The sequence below is a fragment of the Xiphophorus hellerii genome, chromosome 20 (genome assembly GCF_003331165.1).
Source record: "Xiphophorus hellerii strain 12219 chromosome 20, Xiphophorus_hellerii-4.1, whole genome shotgun sequence".
In the NCBI taxonomy this organism is placed as follows: Eukaryota; Metazoa; Chordata; class Actinopteri; order Cyprinodontiformes; family Poeciliidae; genus Xiphophorus; species Xiphophorus hellerii.
Window position 1 is genome coordinate 15,512,373 of NC_045691.1, and position 19,877 is coordinate 15,532,249.

General features: G+C 36.9%; 1 protein-coding gene across 1 annotated transcript in view; it reads right to left on the reverse strand.

Annotated features, from left to right (window-relative positions):
* LOC116710256 (SLIT-ROBO Rho GTPase-activating protein 3-like) overlaps window positions 1–15,857 on the reverse strand; it is a 40,171-nt gene extending 24,314 nt beyond the window's left edge. Inside the window, 5 exon segments of the mRNA XM_032549188.1 lie at window positions 322–417; window positions 419–485; window positions 5,138–5,178; window positions 5,180–5,334; window positions 15,366–15,857. Coding sequence (XP_032405079.1) covers window positions 322–417; window positions 419–485; window positions 5,138–5,178; window positions 5,180–5,334; window positions 15,366–15,432 — 426 coding nt within the window. The 5' untranslated portion in view covers window positions 15,433–15,857.
* Between the last annotated feature and the right edge of the window lie 4,020 nt (window positions 15,858–19,877).

Here is a 19,877-nt window from a genome sequence, read left to right on the forward strand (position 1 = left end):
AATACATATTATTATAAGTACAATAATCAAGGTTTTATAATATTTTACCAGCACCAAGAATAATTCTTGTCTTTCTACTCTTTCTTTCTACCATGTTGTGCATTTTAATTTAAATGTCATGTGTTAAAACTGTGTTATGTTTACTCAAGATTATTAAAAAGCGAGAATGCCATACAAGCATAAAAGTTACATAAATAAACTTTATAACCGCTATGTGTGTGTATGCTATACTGATCTCACCATAACATGCATTAGAAATGTAATATGAGCTGTTCGTTTGCATGAATGTGCGTGACTTGTAAGAATCAGTTCCATTCTGACCTTTTTGAAGAGTCTGGTGACATCCTCGCCCACGTGTGCCAAGCGGACAATGACATTATTGTTGTAGATGTCGCTGAGAGTGGCGTGGTCTCGGCTTCTCTCGCCGGGTCTGGTCCAAAACCAAATACCAGCAGTTCACAGTGGAGATTAGATTTTGGTCTTTCCTGCGACGTTGTAGGGGGGAAAAAACACATTGTTGCTACAAAAGTGCATCTTCAAGGAGTACTTATAGCTGCGCCAAATGTTTCATGTTTTAACTCTGATCAAAGCGGTTGGATTCTGAGAAACTGGCAGATGTAACATCCGTGCACTTAAAACATGAGGTTTAATGAAGACTTCCCCCCTTGAACAACCCTGAAGTCCATCAATAGATACAAGAAGTTTTTACCAATTACAGATGAAAACGCCAGAGGGAATGCAGAGAGGAAATCAGTACACATGCCAGCATGCCTCACAAATGTGAGGCATGCTGGTTGCCTGACTGCTCAAAGAAGCATGCGAGTTCAATTACCCTCACAACAAATAGTTTATCATCCTGTTGTTGATTTTTCTTCCGTGCATATATGTGTTAGTGTTTTTCAATGTTCCTATGATTGGGATCAGGTTTAGACAAACAGAATCATGTCACTATTTTTAATGTTTAATCAAAAAAAAAAAAAAAAAAAACGAACAACAAGGTGGTTAAAAAATCTTTTTCCCTGCAAATAGGTAATCTAATCTAGGATTCTAATTAAATCTAAATTGTTCTGTATGTATAAAAAAGGAGAAATCAAATTTCAGTAAATGACTTCATCACTTTTATAGCTTTTACTAATAAGGAAGAATAATTTAAAGATAGATTTCAAGCCAAGTACATCATCTGTGTTAATCTATTAAAGCATTGATAAATTTCAAGCTTAACTAAATGAGTTCATGCTTTTGTTTTTTTAAAATAAATACTGGCTGTACTTTGACTGACATTAAGCTGACTTTAATCTCTAATCCTCAGGTATATTCAATGACTGATCCCAGTTTTCTTCCTCATTATAGTTTCAAAGAAACCTAGAATCAACTCTATTGTGATTCACACAGAGCACCCACAATAAAGCCAGATAGTCACCTGAAACCACTGAAACTATTCAAATTTGATTTGCTTCAGGAAACTGGAGCAGTTTCTTTGATATTACAAACAGTTAACCACACAGTGTGAGTCAGTGCATACTCTGAAGCATTCTCCAATGCATAATATATGTATGGTTAAGGATTGGCTTTATATTTACTTACAGTTTCTGATGTTGCTTTTCTTTTGTACAAATGACGCAGGAAGAAAGCCCAAACTCCTAATCTCTTAATGCACTGTTTTGTATTTTTTTTCCCCCCTTCAATACAACTAAAAAGGGCTGTGCATCTCCATCGTTTTTTTACTTCAGATACTTGAGATCTTCAGGGAGAGAAAAAAAAGCATGAACAAGCTATTCCTATAGACCCGCCTCTCAAACTGAGCTGGTGTTTGATCCTGGACATGCCTTCAAGATGACAAGATAAAAATGTCTGCCTGCCGGCTGCTCAAGAATAAGGATGAGCCTTTTCGTATTCAGAGCCCCGGCAGCACAATGTTGAACTGTTTAAGGAAAATGACAGAAAAAGGTTTTCCACTTGACAGCCCATAAAAAAATACAATACCTATTTTACAGCTCCGCCATTGCATCAGAAGAACACAAAACCTAACTCAATAACCTTTTACCGACAATACAGAACATAAACTGAATCTGTTACCTCATTCACTGAACATCACGGATATGCAGTGCCTTGCACAACAATTCATACTCTTTGTTTTCAGATTTCAATAATTTGATTAGGCTGACAGACCAGGAAGGGAGATCATTAGTGAAATAAGAAGACTAGAGGCCTATAACTCTGGGAGAGCTGCAGAGACTCACAGCTCAGTTAGGAAACAACAGTTAGTGGTACAGTTAGCAAATATGGCAAATAATTATGGAAGGGTGCCATGAAGAAAGTGATGAAACATACATTTTGCATTTTGTCATAAGGCATTTGACGCATGCATTCTGCAAAGAAGAGCGGGCAAATATTTCAAGTTTTGAGATATACCAATCTGTAGAGATAAGACCTCAAAAATACTTGCAACTTTGCTGTGCTCACCTACGTGCGAGTGAATACTCAGAATTGATTTTTTGTGAATTGATTTTTCTTTAACAATTAAATGCCCTTATCTTTTCACTTGTGAAGTACATATTACTTCACAAGTAATATTGTGAAATTATTGGCTGTTACCTAACAAAATGTAAAAAACGTTTGACGAGTATGAGGTATTTTGCAAGGCACTGTTCGTAATGAGTGATGCATGCGGACAGTCCCTTGTAAAGTAAATCTGTACAGTTAATTTAGTAGATTTAGCAAATTTTTGCTCCTTTATGAGCTTCTCCGGCATGGATCATTCACTTTCTACTGGATCTATGAACTAATCCAGTGTATTCAGTCATGCACAGTGATACAGAGAATAAAACTGTTGTCATAAGTGGGGAAAACGCAATAAGAGATAGCTTAAAGAGCAGAAGTGAAACAACTGCAGGTTATTAATGACATTAAAGAGCCCCTTCAATCTCTTCTACAAGCATAAAAGTAGCTTTTGACATTCAGTTATAATGATGACCATTTAATGTGATGGAGAAATCTGGGACAGTGAGGGTGTGGGGAGAAGTTTCTGCAGGAGTCTCCCTCTGAGGGAACGCTCCATTAATCAATGTCCTAGTGACGGGAGCTCTCAGCCATGATTGCGCTTTGGGTCCAGTTAGCTAAAGAGAGACTTCATGATGGAGATGAAAAGAGTTTCCCTGCATAAATCTCTGTATGGCTGTAGCATAAATAGATGTACAACTACTTATGAATCAATTACTCCAATTGAACCATAGTGCTAAATGTAAATAACTGATTTCCTAATTGATCATTTAAAACTACATATAAAATGTGTAGGTATCAAGGTAGAAGATACAAATCTATAGGGGTGTAATGAGATTGTGTAAGCTCGGCACCTTGTTATTTAAGGCTTTTGTTTTAAAGTAAATAAGATCTCCTATTTTGATCTTTTAGGATATTTACAAAATTTCTATTCTAATTACTGCACAGTTTCTTTACATTTTAATCTTTCTCAGAATATTATAACTACCATTATTATTGTTTTTGTTAATCTTGGCTTTTATATATTTAATGATGCCATTTCTCCTGAGTTTCCCCTCTGTGGGGCAATAAAGGCCATTTCTATTTTTTTCTTTTCTATTCTTCAGTTTCAATTTACTGATAGTGTTTGCAAATAGTCCTTGAGCAGATATCACTTGCTAATTAAAACACTGAAAAAAATCACCACTTTTAATCCCTTTTGTATGGCAGTAAAACTACGTGTTTTAAAAAAAATAACTGTGAGATAAAATACAAGTGTTGATCTAAGTACTGTGAGAATTACACAACTGGGTAACTGTTAGCTCCTAAAATTAGCATCTGCTAAAATTAGCATCTGCTTCATCACTTCCAAACTGTGTGAAACTTAAGGAGCAAAAATTTGTAATAAGACTGGAAAAAATAGGATCATATGTAGTTCGTGATCTAAAATATTGAAACTGATCGAACAGGAGATGGGTAATTCTAAGAGTTTCTTAAAACTCAGGTTCTGTAAAAATAGTTCAATTTACAATTACTAAGTTGCTGCCAATATGCAATCCTATCCAGAAAGGTAAGCTTGAGTTATCAGTTTTGTGCTACAAGTATGAAGACAAGTTTTTCAAAACTGTTTTTATGTTTGGCCTCATGCTTTTAAGTTAAAAGAAAAAGAAATTATTCTTCCCACAAAAACCTTTTGTAGCTGCATAATTGGTAGACGAAATCTGAAAATGTGACAGACAAGATATGAACAATTTGTAGGGTCTGTTATATGACCACTTTATAAAATAAACTGCGACGTGAAAAATGTTACAGTGAAATGTTTTTTTTAAGTAATCTGAGATTCTAGTAGTAGAAATCAATGCTTTTTTAGAACTACACAAACATACCTACATTTAAAAAAAGCAAATGTATGCAATTAATTTAGTACATTTATAATATTGCTCCCCTATGGGCGTCTTAGGCATGGATATTCACTTTGTACTGGATCTATGAACTAGTGCATTCAATAATTTATCTTGCAGTCTTCATTGATCAGTGTTCCAACCTCACAAGAAAATATTATGCTTCAAAGCATTATTAATGTCATTTTTATATAGTTATCTTTATGCCAAGTGATTCTCATTAACAAAATCGAGTTGGGCAATTTCTGAACATGCACAGTCACAGTGTGCTGCAGACTAGTCTAAGCATCATCTCCAGCACGCTGCAGGGCTTCGCTGCTGCCCATGACAAATGATCACAATACACTGAAAGTTAAACTAGAGAAAATTAGTAATATATCACTTCCTTTCTCCTTTATCGAATTCTAAATAAAGATATGTCCCAGTTTCTCAGTGTAATATGAATTTATGCTTATTTGGCTAGGATTTTATTGTGATGATTTTTGAAAATATAAACGACATGATAGCCGGAGAATAAAAGGAGGGGGTGGAGGGATAGATAAAGAGTCTGACCTAGTTGGAAGGAACAGAGCAGCCTGGGGCCACAAGGCATCTTGGCCCTGGATTCATTTCAGGTCATTTCCTTTGCTTTTATCCCTTCTCCCTCTTTGCTTTTTATCCCCCCCTCTGTTTTGCTCTGTGTCTGCAGTGGCAGTGATCAACATGGCACATGTGTGATTTTTGTTTATCAGGTGTTTTTCTCTGCTTAAAACACTCACTTGAAATGCTGGTGTTCTCTGGAGCTGCGGATCTTGGAGGAAGTAGCGCTCAGCCAGCTTATCCAACCCTCGGGAATACTCTAGCTGGAGTTCAGCCTTTCGGCGAAAGAACTCTTGCAGGTCCTGCAGTAGCTGCAGCCGGGACTCGGACTGCTGCTCCAGACATCGGAACTGCTCCACCAGCTGGTTACGAATCTCTGCGTAACGAAACAAGAGAATTAGCAAAATAAACAGAGCCTCTCTACATGTCTGTCTGCCCCCCCTCCCAATTAGGATCACCAAGCCATGTGAGGGCACATTTAATCCAAAAGTAATGCAACCAAACAGAACAAAGTCATCATAAGCGGAGAAAACCAAAGTGTCAGGATTCATTTGTCTGCCAGCTTTACATGCAAGTGTTTGTGGGGGTAGAGGGAAGGAGAGAGAGAGCACGAGTGTCTGCTTGCTGGGGTTGCACACGTGCATACAGTATGAGATGCATGTCTGATGATTGCAGCAGACAGCACGGAAAATTCAAAATAGGTCAGCTTCTCAAAATGCATTGTGCTGAGAGAGCCTTCAGAGGACATTGGCTGAAATACACAAACTGCGAACATTTGTCTCATTACATGATTACAATGGTTTCTCTGTGTTTGAGATTTGAACACCATATTGTGATGTGTTAAAAGTGGGAAAAGTCTCATTTTAGGCAAACATTTTGAAGCACAATTGAGAGACATAAAACGATAAAATCTAACATCACCCTTTGTAAAGAAATGCATTAATTTCTTTGTAAATTGACTGCTATCCTGTGGCTACATGTTTTACTGATAAGGTCAGGTTTACAGTTTTATCAATACAACAGCTAATTAAAACCTCCTGAGTCCTTCCTGAATAGCCTAGAATTTCAGTGAACCCATTTCCACTCATCGCATTTCATTTAATAAAACCTCAAGTAAAACAAAAAGACAACCAGCAATATTACCATGACTCTTAAAATGTTTTTTAAACAAAGGTAATAAATTCTATATCAACACATACCTGTAACATCTAAAGAAAGACAGCAATAAATACAGTGACTACATAGCTGCTAAATATAAACTCTTTATTGCTATATGTTCCTTTACAACTTATGTCTAACTTACAGGTACACCTTGATTAAAATTACACAAAGAAATAGAAACATTGTTTTCATAATGTCACAAAATCCTTCTAGATAAACATTTTTTAAAATATTCCGCTTCCCCATCACCAGGGAGGAGATCCCATCTGAACCATTAGACAGGCAACAGTAAACATATGTTTTCATAAGAAGAAATGCAAATAACAGTCTGGCTTATTGTATGCGTTCAAGGTCACAGGCGCCTATCTTTAGCGGTCACTGGGCAAGAGACTGGGTGCAATCTGGTAGAACACCAGTCCATCACAGGGGAACATGCACTGTGTGCAAAGTTATTAGGTAAGTCAGAATTTTAAACATATCATCATTTGTAGGCATATTTTCTAAATCATAGCTGGATAAACTTGCTCCATGGATTTAAAATCAGAGCAAGTTTGTATAGGAAATTAGAAGAGCATCAGTTTAAAGATCCAGCTTTTACATTAATATTTATGACATTTATAAATCACTCATATGTCTATAATTTTGGCAGATACATATTGTAGTAAGTATGTTTAGTCAGTGTGTTCACAGCAACATGTTGAAATTGTTCCTCTCAACATTAATGTTCTCAATAATCAAAATTAAAGAACTTTAGTATAATATTTAGGATCCATTCAAATGGACTTCCTCTGTCATTGATGCCAAAACAAGATATAGATTTAATGACTCAAAGGCAAATACCCACAAATGAGAGAATGTCTTTTTTGTGGCATTACGGCCGCAGAAAAGACTGGGAAGGGCAAGAAAATGCAAATTGCAATCAATAGATATTTATTGAGCAGCTGTAAAGAATATCAGTTCAGACAAAGACTAAATGACACAAGGAAGGTCTGTGATTGCAATATTATTCAATGAAAATGCAACAATATATTTACATCCAAGTCTATTTGATGACATGAAATGCAGTTTAGTTGTCGTCAGCTTGACAGAGAAGTGAAGTGTAAGCTCTTTAATACGGGCACCAGAAATTACCTTGTGGGGTTATTCTCAACACCCTGAGCGTACAAGTTTAAGTCTCTTATTTCCATCTTGAATGTGTCAAAAACAAGCTTGACAGAGTAACAAAGATTTTTGAGCCTCATTAGAATACGGGTACAGGCAGACTGTTAGTTTCTAACAATATGTTCCATTAGTGTCCAATTTAAAAACACTTATGCTTGTTTTCACTCCTTTTATTTTGTTATTCAGACATCTTAAGAGTTACCAGGGGTCTCAAACTCCAGTCCTCGAGGGCCGCTGTCCTGCAGTTTTTAGATGTGCCACAGGTAGAAAACACTGGTATGAAATGGCTTAATTACCTCCTCCTAGTGTAGGATCAGTTCTCCAGAGCCTTACTAATGAGCTAATTATTCTATTCAGGTGTGGTGCAGCAGAGGCACATCTAAAAGTTGCAGGACAGCGGCCCTCAGGGACTGGAGTTTGAGACCCCTGAGTTAGACAAAACTCAAACCTGGACTGATTCTACAGTCAATACTAATTCTTTAGAAACATGTTGTGATTTATGAACACATTAATAGTGAAAAATTAAAAAAAAGGTTCTTATTTGTCCCCAGAATATTATCAAAAGTTATTTTGTTATTGTAAATCTAATGTCACAATTATCTTCCAAACTGAATGTAAGAGATACAGCAACACAGATGAACTTTTCTATTTTGTACATTTATATACATTATTATGTACAATGGATTGTGTAGCTCTAGTTCCAGTTAAATCCATATTAATACTGAAAAAACAAGTATTTTTCTATGCACCCAGTGGTGACGCACATCCACTTTGGTTACTTTAGCATTAATTATGCTAAACTACCTCTGAGCTCACATGGACAAATTATGCAGAGACATATGCAAGACTTTTTGAACAAAGTTCTTTTGTGTAGACGATAACGAGACCACTTGACCAACACTGTTTCTAAAGATCTCACTATGACAGACTGTTACAAGCATGCATATCATTGCTGAATTGACAACAAATCTATGTAAATGCATGCATAGAAAAAACTGCCTTCAAGAGAAGCCTTGTGTTAAGATTCTTCGTGCTATTTTTCTGAAAGCAGAGGGAAGGATGTCAAAGATTCCTCCCCCACTGTCTGTGAGGGAAATTGTGAATGAGTGAGCAAAGGCCGAGACAAACAAAGTAAATATGTAATCCCCTGATATGCGGAAAGGAGGAGATGTACCTCTTTTGGTCCCCACAGTTGCCTAGTTGCCTGGTTACATACCTCTGGAGGCATTTCAGTGAGAGCAGGCCAGTTCCCTGCTCCAACAGTCGCAGCAGTCAGTCTGTTTAGCATAATGGCCAAGGACAAGGGCAACGTACTCTGCTTCAGAATAAGCAACAACCAGTCTCTAATGATGAATAAGGCAGTGATCAAGTCCAAAACTTCAAGGGCTGTGATGCACTCTTGAACTGAAATAGACCAATGAGCAACACAATTTGTTGGCCTTTATGGTTTAAGTGATTATTATCCCCACAGTGTCAGGAAGCAAACAAGATGGAGAGCAAGATTTTATTTCATCGAGTTAAAAAGAAAACCAGATGCACTTATGATATTTGCTTTTCCCCTCCTGTGCGACTGTTATTTTTAGATCCTAAAGTGTTACTAGCAATAGAGCACTACATTCAATGAATGATTCAAGCCTTTGCAGGGTAATGCATAATTACACAGAAGCTTGCAAGGAATTCAAGAAATAGGACCCAGACAGTTTTTTCCTCTCTCTTTAGTTGAGAGTAATAAAATGTCGAGCAGCATGTCATACCAGATTCTTTGCCTGGGAACATTGTGTATGCTCCACACCCAAAGGCTGATGGAAATTCACAAGCAGGGTTTTGGACATTTGATGCCGTTTCTTACCCTACTCAGAGTGATCGAAATACACTAACATTTAATACTCAATGCCTCTCTAAGGATATGGCAATAGATTTTAATAGTTAAGATTAATGGCTACATGAATTGAGCCTGTTCTGAGGTGGATAAAACATTAGGTAAGCAGTGACATTATTGACTGTGTGCAATGAGTGTTTCACTTTAATATGTTTAAAGAGAAACAAGCGCCAACTTACACGGACTGAAAATATGCCAAATGATGATATTTCTGGATGATATTTCTGAAAACTTATTATTTGTAATACGTTTTCAGTTTTAAAAATACACTCTCAGGCCACTTTACTAGGTAGACCTTTCTGATTCAGTACAACTTATTTATTTAATGCTAACTCACAACACATGTCATCTCAAGGTATTTGCAAAAAACAAAATTTCAAATCATACTGACAAATATGATGGCTTAAGACAAATATTGAATTACCCAATCACACAAGAGCAATGCATTAAGGCATGTAAAGACAAATTAATTAAGTTTAAACCAAACATCAAAATTGGGGGAAGAAAAGGGGGAAAAAAATCTTAAACTCGGTTGTTTAAGATTCCCTCAAATCTTAAATTCACTAGTTCAAGATTAGCTATTTATTACTATTGTATTGCTGTTATTGCATTCCTGTTAAACAAAACGGTCTGAGTATTTCAGAAGCAGCTTATCTTCTTGGTTTTTCACCCATAATTTTTTGTCTGAATTACTGAGAGCGTGCAAAAAAGAAAACAAAAATATTCTGTGAGCCACAGATGTATTGTTGATGTCAGTCAAATAGCCAGACTGGCTTTAAATGAAAGACAAGCAATAGCTGAAATAAGAAAGAAATGTTGCAGCTGAGGTTTGGAAGAAACCTGAACTCTGATGGGCAACAGCAGCAGAAGACCACACCGGATGTCAGCTGAAAACAAGAATCCAAGTCTACAATTCATACAGGTTTAGCAAAAGTGGAAAGAAACAGATTGGAAAGATGTTGTCTGGTCTTTTAAATATTGATTTTGATACAATATTAAGATGGTTGGTTGTCATAACATGATAGCAAAGGTCTTAATGACTCAGGATGGTGCTGGTGGTGTAATCATGAAGGATAACTTCTTGACACAGTCAGTACCAAATGGATGTCATTTGAATGCCACACCTTACCAGAGTATTGTTGCTGTTGAATTCCAACAGCCTCCACAGTTACCAGGTCTCAATCCAACAGAGCCGTGTTTCCCAACCCTGTTCCTTAAGGAATGTTCTAGATGTTTCCCTGCTTTAACACACCTGATTCAGGTTTCTGCAGTTCAGCAAAAGTCTGTCAACCAGCCAGAACCCAGATGTACTGAAGCAGGGAAACATCTATAACATGCTGGGAGTTATGCCTTGAGGATTATGATTGAAAAAAAAAAAAGACTCGCATTCTGATGTGCAGCCAACAAATCTGCACCAACTATGAGGCACTATCATGTTAAATTAGACCCAGTACTGAGAGATATTTTTACCACCTTGTTGGATCTATGCCAAAAACAAAAAGGCAGTTCTGATTGCAAAATACCAGCCAGTACGAACCAGGAGTATCTAATAAGCTGGTCAGTGACTATTTAATATACAGCAAAGCCCCCAGTAATTTAATGTTAAACGATGCTGGTAAATATTTTTCTGTCTTTAAATGGTAATCTGGCATACAGCATTCAAACTGACAGTCAGTAATTGTAAACCCACGTCAGTGTCAAACTAAAACATAATTTAGCTTGACACTACATCGTTTAATGTGGTGCTACATTAAGAGATGTAGCACCACCTACATTGTTTAATCTGATATAATTACAGCTCAAAAAGGTTATTTGTCACAAATGTTTGCCCTTCCTGAAATATTAGAAGGCCGTCACCTGCTATTTTTACTCTGCAGGGTCAAAAAAGACATGCTCACCCAACAAATGTAACAGCAGCAGTGCTTGGGGTGGTTATGCTCCAATCTCTGGCAGACAGTCAAATGAAATAAGGGAAAGCTTTGGTCACCGTTTCATCCCAGCTCTGCCAGCTAGGCGTGGGCTTTACAACAGAACACCAAATACAACGCAGAATTGAGTCGCCGTCACCACGGCTGCCAGTTCAAAGTAGCCGAGCACAGTTATTAGTAAGCGAGGCCGGTAGTAGTGACTGAGACTGTTGTTAGCCATGCGTGGCTAGTCACAAGGGACCTAACCCAGAATGACACGTTGACATAATTTGGTGCAAATCAAGGCTGTGTTGTGTGAGTGCTTGTTTTCTGAATGCAGTAATGACTATGGCATGCATTTGTAGTTGGTTTGGTTGAGTTCACATAGCTTGCTCTCTCACTTCTGAAAAATGCTTTTAACAACTAACTGCGTCACTCTTGGTGTAATCACACAGGAAAATCCAAAATTTACAGGCGCAGTTCCAAATGGCTTTCTCCTTGGATTTCATAATGCTCCGCTGTGAACCTTGGTCTGTCACCGAAGCAACAAACAAGAATCTCAAACATTGGTGTTACCAAGACACAAACAACAAAGATATTTATGGCACTGTCAAAATTCAACCATAACGCTTCAGGCCAGCATTTATCAAAGCATTTTTTCCTTTGTGATGGAATCTGGAAGAAAGGTTTGTCTGCTTGCTCTCCAGGGAATGCATATTTGTGAAGAAAATCACATTAATTTCATGGCTATCAATAAGACTGACTGAAATAACAAGTCCTTAACTATGATAAAGTTGCAGTTAGGCTGCACAAAGTCTTCAGCGCTTTTTATTTTTCAAACAACTCTAAATTATGGAAAAGATGTGCAAGGCTTAATATACAAAACTGAAATAGCATGATGGATGCATTTTAGCAAGAGATGAAATAGAATGATTTCTCACAAATAAAGTCACTACCTTGGCCAACAAGTTAGTAATTATTTTGTGAATTACTTTATGATTATTCACAAAATTACGACATAAATTAGTATTTTCTCTCAGCTTATTAAAAATGTTAGCCAAAACATGCCAGTATTAAAAGGATAAAACTACCATTTGTTCAAACAGTGACAAAATGTCAGAGAAATAAACACTTGTAAAGTGCAAAAGATTTGGATCTGATTGATGGGGTGTGCAGTCAGCAGCTGAGCTTTACTGGAGGCCAGAGTCAGTGCATGAATAAAACCTATAGCACCAAACCAATCCAAGCCCCGTTAGCAAATGAGCTTAAGATGTCAGCTTAGAAGCCTGCCTGAAACTGAGACGAGAGATTGGGCTGTGATGGCTCTCTCAGAGACGCAGAGCCGAGTGTAGACCGATCTGTGTGTAGGGGTGAGCGTGAAGACAGTGTGAGACTGTAAGAGTGACAAAAAAAAATTTCACCACACCTCTCCTCTCACTATAAATGCTCATCATGTTCTTCATTCCCGCCACGTGTTGACAATCCTTTGTCATTTCAGCTGTGCAGTGCAGTGGTTAGCTTTCCCATCTAAGCCTGGCTTCACACCGGCTATACATTCTGTGCTTTGAGCGTGCAGTTGAGGATTTCTGGCTCCAACGTTAACAAGCTGGAGCATGGACAGATCTCAGGCATATGACATTGATCTCATATGCAACCAGTCGTCTATCACAGTCTCAGTGTGTAAGCAAAAGTACCACAGACATTAAAAAGGTCAAAACAGCAGAAATCAGGCTAAGAAAACTTTAAAAAAAAACATTTCTAAAGATGGAAAAAAAGAAAATGTTTTTTTTTTCCTCATAATTAGCTTACTAATTATGAGAGGTCTGTTTTTCTTGTAAAACCAAAGGAGAAAGATGTCAACAGTGCTATTGATTTGTTGTTGTCATTGTAAAAAGACAACATCATGAGATCCATCATAATCATCCTTTACCACATGTTCATAATATCATACAGCCGTAGTTTCAATCCAGCCATCAAATATGTATATTATTGTTGAGCAGCAGGAGGGCTGGTGCCAATCACTGGGCGAGAGACGGTGTATTCAAAAAACTGATCACCACTCTATCACATAGCAACACAGTGACACTCAATGACAACCATCTATACTTCTAAAAGACAGTTTAGAGAGTCCATTAATCTAACGTGCATAATTTTGGACAGTGGGTAGAGTTGATTGAGAGAACCCACACATGCATTGGGAGAACATACAAAATGTATGTAGAGGGTCCAAACTCAAGACCTTTCTACTGCACAGCAATAGAGCTAACAACTACCCCACCATGCAGCCCCGAATGGGTAATCACAATACTAATATGATAAATACATATTATTTTATCTCAGAGCTTCAGGGCATTTTGCCCTTTCAGCATTTCAAACCCTCATTTTGTACAGCTGTTTGTCTTCCTACTTCGATTTAATACATGTAAAGAATTAATTTTATACCCATCATACCCAAATCTGTGTTCTTCATTGCACTTAGGGATTGGCATTATGTATATAGATAAATATAAATATTTATTTCCACTTTATTTTTTTGTTTCTGATGCATTTTTGTGGGATTTGACTCTGATAAAATATGACAGTTATGGCCAAAATAAAAGAAACTCCCAGAAAGCTTCTGCTGATAAATATTTACTATGGTCATGTAACCACATTTCTTGATAGTATACTTGGAGTAGAGTATTGAAATGTACTTTTGATGATTGGGTTTCAAAGCAGGAATACAATTTTATCTATTTACTGTTTGGAACATGATATTTTAAACTTGATTGATATATTCAAACATTTTCTCTAAATAGGTTCAGATCACAGAATGTGAAAAAGAGTTCATTTTGTTTATATGCTTCACCAATGTAAAATAATTAAAAAAGGTTGTAATTAATAAGAACACTGTGTGTGTGTGTGGGAGGGGGTTTACACAAACAAAACACTAGTAAGTAAAAAGAAACTAGTAAGTAAAAAAACAAAAAAGAAAACATAATTTTTAACAGAGCTTGCAACACTAAATGTGGTCATGAAAGGCGAATAACAGAAAAAGACTGAAGCTACAAGTTCAACATTGCAAATTTTTTGCAAATTGTCCTGATAAAGATACGCCTGTTTTAACCACCGTTGATGTAAATGAGCAGGACTATGAAAAAGCAATAAGTGGCTGAAATCCATTTAGTGGTCATTCTGTTTTAGTGCATTTTTCCTGCAGGACTAGTTCACAGGAATATTCAAGTGGAATGTAGTCCATTCATGTAGTTCATACCTTTGCTCTTATTTCTTTCTCAGACCAAAATGTCTGCCATTCAATGGACATAATAACCTGTGAAAACAATTCTCTCTCAAACTGCATGAAACTGAGTGAGCATAGCTTAACTAACGCTTATTTTAAACTCATTGGTTTGTTTGTTTTGTGAACAAAGTCATCAGTTAGCATGCAAAAAGATCTAACTGGCTTCTGAGGTTCAGACAGACTGAAGTGGCACCTTACAGCAACAGGAAATGTAAGACTTACATTAAAACCACAACAATAAGAGGTGCAGCATGATGACAAGACAAGCCTGACTATTCACATCCTGCAATGTCAGATCTGTTCCTGACCTTCTTCTCAGTCTCACTGGTTGGTTCATCCAGTCACATACTTAGTGTCAGACAGTGAAATCCTTTCATAGTTCATAATTCATACAGACAGCATACATAATTCATGGACTTTCTGAACTGTTGTGTGACCTTCTCAAGCATTCCCTCTTATTCTTTCTCATATCACACTGAGTCATGAAGTGACAGGAAAATACTACAAAAGGGATGATCACCATCTCTCATATGTCTTAACTTTTTCACGTCAAAGAAGCTTCTGCAATGGGAAGGTGGGAACATTTTAAGAGTTAAATGTACTTAAAAATATAATTAATCTTGTTGTAGGATCATCAGGAATAACTGTCAAAGCTTCCATAGAGCAAAGAAATAATAAAAGCCCATTGCTTACATGGTCACACAAAGCTAGGCATGTTTGAGAAACTGGAGTACAGAGTTCTCTGCAGTAGCTAGATGCTTGCTTTAAATTTTCCCCATATTTAATTTCAAGTAAAAAGAACTCCATTTAAATAAAATAGAGTGAAACATGATGCCAGGGACAATTTCTGGAAGGAAGGCAGGAAAATAAGTTATCTAAACCAATGTAATCTGTCCCACCCCACAACATTGCACACTAGAGCCACATAAAGATTGTAGTAAAGTTATGCAAGGGTGTCCTCCCACAAACAAAAAAAAAAAAGAAAAAAACAATAGAAGCAGGCCCTGCACGTCACCCACCTTTCACTTGGGTCTCATATTCAGCAATAATCTCTTTGTCCTTCTTGACTTTGGCCTGAGATGACATTTTGCAGCGAGCGGCTTGTGCAGTCCTCGGGCAGGAATCGAGGGTGACGGTTGCCACAATGCGGCGTTCAGCCCCTCCGCAGTCCTCTCCGGGCAGCTGAGCAGCAAATCAGAACCAAATCATATCCAGATCGACGCAACTTTCGGAGGTTAAACGCACTTCTGGTCCTCCAGGCTGCGGTGCTGCTGTGCTGCGTTCAGGGCGACGTCTTTCTCAAAGTACTTAATGATCTCCGATCCTGACCACTCCTCCTCCTCTTCACCAGCACTCCTCAGTATATCATGAACCAGTTCACGTCTAATGTACATGCAAACTCAACTCAACCCTAGTGGTAGGAGGTCCTTCAGTTTGCCTCTTTTTTTTTTTCTTTTGTTGGCCTCTTCTTTTCTGTGCGAGTTCAATGCTGCTGCAGATTTGGCTGAATGGATGTGAAAGTCAGTGGGAGACTCCTCCCCCAGCCCTCTCCCCACTCTCTCTTTTCTTTCATGGATGATTTAAGATTCTTCTGTGTGAACTGAAATTAAAATCTGTCTCAATAACAGATTGCATGTTGTCTGCGGGGACACAGGCCATGACTTTGTGGGCATTCATGGAATTAAATCTGCAGGCTTGCCAATGCCACAAATGTTGCAGTTTCACATGGATTTTTAAGGTAATGTAGCATGTATGGTTTTAACAAGAGAATAACACTGCATCCACATGGTCCAGTCAAGCTATTATAATCATGACCAAGCTCTTGAACTTTTAGTCTCCTATTATCTGCATCATTGGTTACCGAAGTAGGGGCCAAGACCCAACTGCAGGTGATGAGAAACCAAGTGTGAGCCTGGAGGATGTACAGGAAGCAAATTAAATATACAGGTAAATCTCAAAAGTTAAAATATTGTAAAAAAGTTTCCAAATTTTGTCACTTATTTCAGAAAGTAAAGCTTGTACATTAAATATATTTATTAGACACAGTGGAATATTTCAAGCCTTTATTTTTTGTAATTCTAAGGATTCTGGCCCATAAATTACTGGATCAATGCATTGTGGGGGAAATCAGATTCTGCTGAGGTGATCTAGAAGTCCGAGATGCCTGCAGGTCATATTGGTTCTGGTGCCTCTCATCTTCCTCTTGACAGTACTCCATAGATTCTCTCTGGGGTTAAAGATCAGGCCCATTTGCTAAAAAATCCAGCACAAGCATACCTTTTGGCTGTGACGATGATCTCTGGAAAGATTTATAAATATTTTAAAATGACAGCAGTACAAATGAAAATGTTTGCATTACAAACCAGAACAAACACAAATGTTTGACACCAATTCAATTTGATTTGAGGAAGGCGGAACGGGAAAACTTCACTCAGGTAAAACAGCTTATTGGGATGTTGACATTTCATTATTGACTGAATTGTGAGCTAATTGTGAACTACAGTCGATGCACTTATGAAACCTTTTCATTGTCTGAGCTACATATAGCATTGAGCTGTTATGTGTAACTCTCTCTGACACAGTTTGCATACGGGCTTTTTGACATGACTTCCTGTATCATCTTAGTTACTATTTGCTATTTTGGATTTTTTCTGTCTCCCAAAATATATCTTTGTCTCACATGAGAGCAGCTGCTGCAGTGAGAAGATTTCATTTTATCTGAGTTAAGAAATGCTCATCCACCTTTGCTGCAAATCCTCAGAAAATCTGTAGGTAAAAGTCAGTCTTTGACAAACTGAAAGATCCCAGTAGGGATGCAGCAGAAAATCTCCCAAAGAATTACCATTCTAACACAAATTTCTGGGGGAAAACTAGGAAATAGACCTCAGCTTGAACTTTACACAAGCTATGTATTTTTTAAATAAAGTGAAAAAGTTGTGTCTACCCAGGCAACTGGGTATAAACTTAACCAAATAAAAAGGTTAACATAAGCCACTCTCCTTCTCTTTACATAACACAAATAAATAATAGAGTTGTACTGGTTATAGTATTGGACCATTATATTGGGCAACACTGTATTGCCCAGGTCACATACTGTTAATCTTGAAGAGTTAAAAATTGGTTATTTTGTGAATTTATTGCTAATTTTAAAACAATCCATTTTTAATTGAACCTCTGAAATATTTTTATGGAACTATTTCATCAAATAAAATAAAATTTCACCTCAGGTTTATGCACAGTAAGTGCTTCAGGGCAAAAATGAGCAGCTTTTGTTTCAAATTTTGATTTTATGCACACATTAAAATATAGTTGTGTTTCTGAGAGAACATAGTTAATAGTAGAACAAATGCATTTAATTTTATATGACCTTATATGATCTATAATGCTTAGTTGAACAGATGTTACTTGTTTACATTGAATCCATTTCAATACATGTGTAATCTTGTCCAGACACAGGATCCCCCTCTGCAGAGGTGGCCAGTCCATCACAAGGCAACACAGGGATTTACAGCCATGCAAACATTCTTTTAAATCCAAGCACAAACTGGAGTTACCAGTTTGATATAAAATTCAGGTTTTGTGCTTTGTATGGATGCCAGAGTACATGTTGGCTTGAACCTTTGCATGCACAGGGAAACTATGCAATCTACAGAGAAAGGCCTCAGGCATGATTTGAACCAACAGCCTTCTTGTTGTTAGGCAACAGTGCTAACCACCACATTTACAGAGTAGTCTATATTTAAATTTTTATTAGTTCTTTAATAAAGAACTAATAAAAATGTGTATAAAAAACATGTCATGCTACAGATACAGCAAATGTATTTGTTTAAGATTAAACCTGGAAAATGTTCTCAATATTTTTTGTGTTTTGTAACACAAAAAATACATAAGCTCAAATAATTTTGCACACATTTCTCCCGACATTAATAAAATGTTGATCTTTAAAACATTGTTGAGATTTTTATGCTCATAATGTCTGAGTAGAGCTAAGATACTTCAACATCAGCAAATATTATGCGATATAAGATTAGCATTAAAGCAGAAGGACCTAAATGTATTGGCTGCCTAAGTTTTAGGGTTATTGCCCATATGTTCAGCAAAACAAAATCTAAAAACATCTGCACAAAGCTAATTCTGAGCTGCATGATTCACTTGCAATTGACTAATTCAAAGATTAGAATGATGAAGGTTCATTGCAACTGCATCTCAAGGAGAATGTTTCTTATCTGTCATCAGCCATATTCATCCTAACTCTAAAACTGATGATGAAGCAACAGAAAATCACTCCTCTGTTGTCAGCGAAGCAGTTTGCAGATGTGGCTTTCTAATTTCAATTTATGAAATTTTAACACTAAGGTTTATTTGCAGTATACTGTTTTTAATAACAGAATACTACAGCACATAAGATAATAGCTTTACCTCCTGCAGAGACTAGATTAGTAAAATGTAATCATTCCTATGGAGAAAAGTCAAAAATAACATCTCAGTAAATATTGAATATTGACTTTCATTTGGAAAATTAAGGCTCCAGTGTCTAAAGGAAGAATAAAGAACTAGATAATCTAACTTGCTGGAGGTCCAGTTTGAAATTACCACAATGAATGATCATTTGGGGAGCCAAGTCATTTTAAAGCATTGATTCATGGCATTTTTTCAAGTCAATAATCAGAATAGCCATCTACTAAGTAGCTAGACCTCGAGCTACCAATGCCTGCTTTAATGACCATGGTGTCACTGCTGTGCTTTACTGGCCAGTAAACCCACCTGACCAAAGGATCATAAATAATCTGTGGCAAGGGTGCCCAACTCCAGTCCTAGAAAGCTGCCATCATGCAATTTTTAGATCTATTCTCTCTAAAACACATGAATTAAATGACAACTAAATGACTGATGGAGAGGGAATTATTTGATTCAGGGTTGTTGGAGCAGGGACACATCTAAAAGTAGCACATTGTTAGGGCTGGGCATGGGACACACATCTGATGTCACAACGAAGATGAAAGACAGGCTGGAGAGCAAGGTTAACATCTTTCAAGCTGCATTAATTTTAATCAAATTATTTCCTTTCTTTCAAGATTTTTTTTTGAGACTAGTGGCCTTTTCTCATTAAGAGGGTACTCAACTTTTTTGTCACTTTATTTTATGCTTTCTTTTATCTTATTTATTGATTAATGATCTTCAGCACTTTGTTTCAGCTGTGGATCATATTAAAGCAATTTCTAAATAAAGTTGATGGTGATAATCAGCTTTTTTAAAAGAGCAAATTGTCATAATTACCCCCACTTTTTCCTTCTGTCACAACACTCGCATTTGTTGCGCGCTCTTTATTTCAATTTTATGACCTAAAGTTGCTGTTGCTACACGGACTCTTTTAAGGAGCACACGTGCACATTTATAGGCTAAAAATCTACCTGAAGGTTTATTTATTTTCAAATATTTTTAAAGCTATATAATTTCTAGCTTTAAAGGTTTATATAAATTTGAAACTAATGCTCTGTAAAATGACAGAACATTATCATTATTCAATACTT